Here is a 3,766-nt window from a genome sequence, read left to right as displayed (position 1 = left end):
TATATATGTGTGTGTGTGTGTGTGTGTGTGTGTGTGTGTGTGTTTGACCCCATATATAAATCAGACACTGAAGCCTCATTTAATGCACAAATTAGGCAACACGATATCAAATCAAGTTGTAAATGAATAATGCTGAAGTTATTTATGGTGGATGTATGAAGTTATGTATGAAGTTATGTCCCCATCAAGTTCAAACAGGGTGTCCAGAATAAGCACGGATAGTTAATGAAATTAACTATGAACATGGTCTACTAATGTTTGACAACCAAAATGTTAAATATGAATTGTCAATATATATATGCAATACATAATTATAGTTTTATGATATTTTTTTTGTTTTGAATGTTTTACTCGAGACATGCGCTTATACTGTTTTCTTTAAAACAAATGTCAATTGGTTTAATATTTAACATGCAATGACATTTACACATTTGTCTGTGACTAAAATGTCCAAAATATATTTGGGGCCACATTACAAACAAAATCTCAGACGATTAGCTGAAACTATGCAAAGATAGTCAGTAAAAAGTAATTGCGTAGTTATTGGATTAAAGGGGTCATATGATGCGATTTCAAGTTTTCCTTTCTCTTTGGAGTGTTACAAGCTGTTCGTGCATAGATAAGATCCCTAAAGTTGCAAAGACTAAAGTCTCAAACCCAAAGTGATATTCTTTCTAAAAGTTAAGACTCGTCCACACCCTCCTAAAACGCCTCGTTTAAACACGCCCCCACATGTCTACGTCACTGTGTGGGAAGATTTGCATAACACCACCCAAATGTTCACGCAAAGAAAGAAGGAGTAACTTTATCGTTGCTGCCATCGCCACCGACATGTTGTGAAGATGCTGTGTGTTTCGTTGCGAAAGCGAAACTACTTTATTTGGCCTTCCAAAAGAGGACACGACTAGAAATCAGTGGTTAAGTTGTATTTACAACACTGTTCCAGAACAGTTCAACCCAAATATTCAGATGTGTGCAGCACATTTTATGGAGGACTGTTTCCTGATCCTGGCAGAGTAGACTACAATGCCGGCTGTTCTGACTCACAGCCTGTAAGTTCGTTTTCATATTTAAAGAATTTGCCACTGATGATTCAAATGCGAGTTTTGAGCAGTGTAGAGTAGCACTTGTTGTTTGTCATTTCTCCGATCACAAATGCAAACATGGTTTTATGTTTACGTGGCGCGCTGCAACACAACGCATAAAAAGACAGTATAAGTCATTATAATCCATAATTATGTCCCCACTGGATGCTACAAATGCTTTTGTCTCGTCGCTCTGGGACACGGCATCACAATATGGTAAGGGGAGTAACATTTCTGTCACACGCTTGAGGTATTCGGCCAATCACAACACACTGGATAGCTGGCCAATCAGAGCACACCTCGCTTTCAGACCGATGAGCTTTGTAAAAATCGACGCGTTTCAGAAAGGCGGGGCATAGAGGAGAAACAATAATGTACAGTATGTGGAAAATAATGTGGGGTTTTTTTACCTTAAACTGCATAAACACATTTCATTACACCAAATACACAAAATAATGTTCTTTTTAGCAGCATCATATGACCCCTTTAAATGAGCTGTCATCAGTTTCATGTCTTTGATCATAATGGGTCAATGTAAACAAGAAACTGAAAAGCAAGAAGAAGATAGGACAAAATTACCTTTAATTTGGAGCAGCATGGCTCTTGTGCCGTCTTCTTTTCTACACTCATGATGCCCTGGAAGCAAACGATATGAATGACAGATGACAGAACAGTGCAGAGCATGTCAACACCAGGATCATTATGAACAGCATCACGTTATTGTCATGCAAACAGCATTTTTTCCAGGGTCCATTGTTCATGGGAGTAAGAAAACATCATCTGAGGGGAAAGACCCCTGAGGGTGGAGCTGAGAGTGGATTCAGAAATTGCACCACATTTCCTGCAAGAGGGAGGGTTTTTGACAAAAAAAAATCAAAGTTTTTAAGAATCATGGACAGCAGGGCAAACTTTGTTGATGTTGGTTTGATGCTGAAGACAATGAAACATGATGTGGGGGATGTGGTTTTTTTTTTTAAAGAAAGAAAAGAGAAAGAAACCCCCAATGAATTGTTTGATGATATTGGCAAAAGAAAATTTGTGTTTATTTAGACTAAAAGAGACAAGGGCTAATTGTTTTTGAACACAATAAAATTGCACTGATATACAGTCAGGCAAAGATCAACAATATAAAGACGGCAGATTTTAAATTAAATGTGTAAATGGGATCAAGAATATTAATATTAACAAGAATAGTTTGCATGAATGTCAGTTCGGGGCAAGTTATCACATAAGAGTAATTTTTTTAATTACATTTGTTTTACATTTTATAAATTTTTGTACAATGTTGACAAAATAATGACTTAACATTTCTTTGTATGCTACCTTGTTATTTTATATAAAAATATAGCTATTTATTTTTGATGAAAATCACATAATAAGTCATAATGCCAGACTAGCCACTTTAACCCATTATAGTGTGACAAGCTTTTACAGAAATGTAAATAATATATATATATAAATAAATAAATAAAACTAGAAATATTCACAGATGTGACAAAAAGCCCTAGTCATGTGCATAGTCTAAAAGAATACAATGCATATTGATACAGATAAATCATCTCTGCAACACGTGAAAACAGGATATTTTTAAAAAACAACAAGAAAAACAGTAAGACAGTAAGAGATACAGAGATCATATATACCTGTGCTGTTGTCTGTGTCCCTCAGAATGGATGGAGGACTCTGGCAGTTTGCTCACAGGTAAGGCCTTATCATTCAATGTTATAAAATCTCCTCTAATCAGTAACCAAATAGTCATGTCCATCTGCTGATCATGTCAATAGATCACTTCTCTGCAGCGAGGGGGGCTGGGGTTTCCCAGAGGTACAGAGGACAAAACAGACCAATGTTGTCTCATATGCTTTGGACAAACAGAGATGGGACACTGCAGTGAAAGCTGAGTGTCAAGGTAGGACTTAGGGGCCCAGGGGCCCCTGGGCTTGAGGTTATGTTTGGTAATCAAATCTAAGACCAAATCTGAACTATCCTAAAATGGCTGTGCCAGCAATCGGCCTCGTAATATAAACATTTAAGAAACATTTGATAACAATGAGCTTTTAAAAATGTATCGGCTTTGGTTTGAAAGTTATCCCAACCCCAAATTTTTTATTATATTCTTAATATATAGCTGTTCTCGTGTCCAGTTTGGTTTTCTTTTATGTTTGCATGTCTTACTATCAGCTATGATTATTCTACTCAGTTAAAAGGCTGTTTATATGCATATTGACTAATTATTTGCGAGAAGCATGCATATAAGAGGCTGACAATTAGCTGAATATATACTTGTTTATTAGTGACACTTAGTCTGCATTTTAACATCTTTATTTGAATGTGGCAATTAACTTTTTTTATTTGAATATGAAAACATAATATTGCGCTCTATAATATTTCTATGAATAAATCGCTGACAGACACTATCAGCCAATCACTGTGTGCATAGTTAGTAAGCACGCTGACATCATCCATAGCAACGAGGTCAACCCCGCCCTTACTCTTAGCTTAAGTGTTCTCTCTATTCCTTAGTAAAAGTTTGTCTCAGCAGCTTTGTGAATAGGTTTTAAGAGAAAACTCTTAGCTAAAAACTTTTACTGCCATTTAGGAGAACTCTTAGTGGTAAAATAAAATGTTTTGTGAATACGAGCCCAGATTCTTAAATTTAATCAATAAATTAAATCCGAATA

General features: G+C 36.0%; 1 protein-coding gene across 1 annotated transcript in view; it reads right to left on the bottom strand.

The window, feature by feature from the left end:
• The window catches only part of LOC107584712 (solute carrier organic anion transporter family member 1C1-like), a 43,344-nt gene extending 40,524 nt beyond the window's left edge, over nucleotides 1–2,820 (bottom strand). Inside the window, exons 1-2 of the mRNA XM_016271418.1 lie at nucleotides 2,729–2,820; nucleotides 1,665–1,721 (exon numbers count right to left, since the gene is read on the bottom strand). Of these exons, the coding sequence (XP_016126904.1) occupies nucleotides 1,665–1,715 (51 nt within the window). The 5' untranslated portion in view covers nucleotides 1,716–1,721; nucleotides 2,729–2,820. The remainder of the gene's footprint in view (nucleotides 1–1,664; nucleotides 1,722–2,728) is intronic.
• Nucleotides 2,821–3,766: the final 946 nt, after the last annotated feature.

Source organism: Sinocyclocheilus grahami, unplaced genomic scaffold (genome assembly GCF_001515645.1).
Source record: "Sinocyclocheilus grahami isolate Dianchi unplaced genomic scaffold, SAMN03320097.WGS_v1.1 scaffold62.1, whole genome shotgun sequence".
NCBI lineage: Eukaryota > Metazoa > Chordata > Actinopteri > Cypriniformes > Cyprinidae > Sinocyclocheilus > Sinocyclocheilus grahami.
This window is presented reverse-complemented; position numbering and strand designations above follow the sequence as displayed.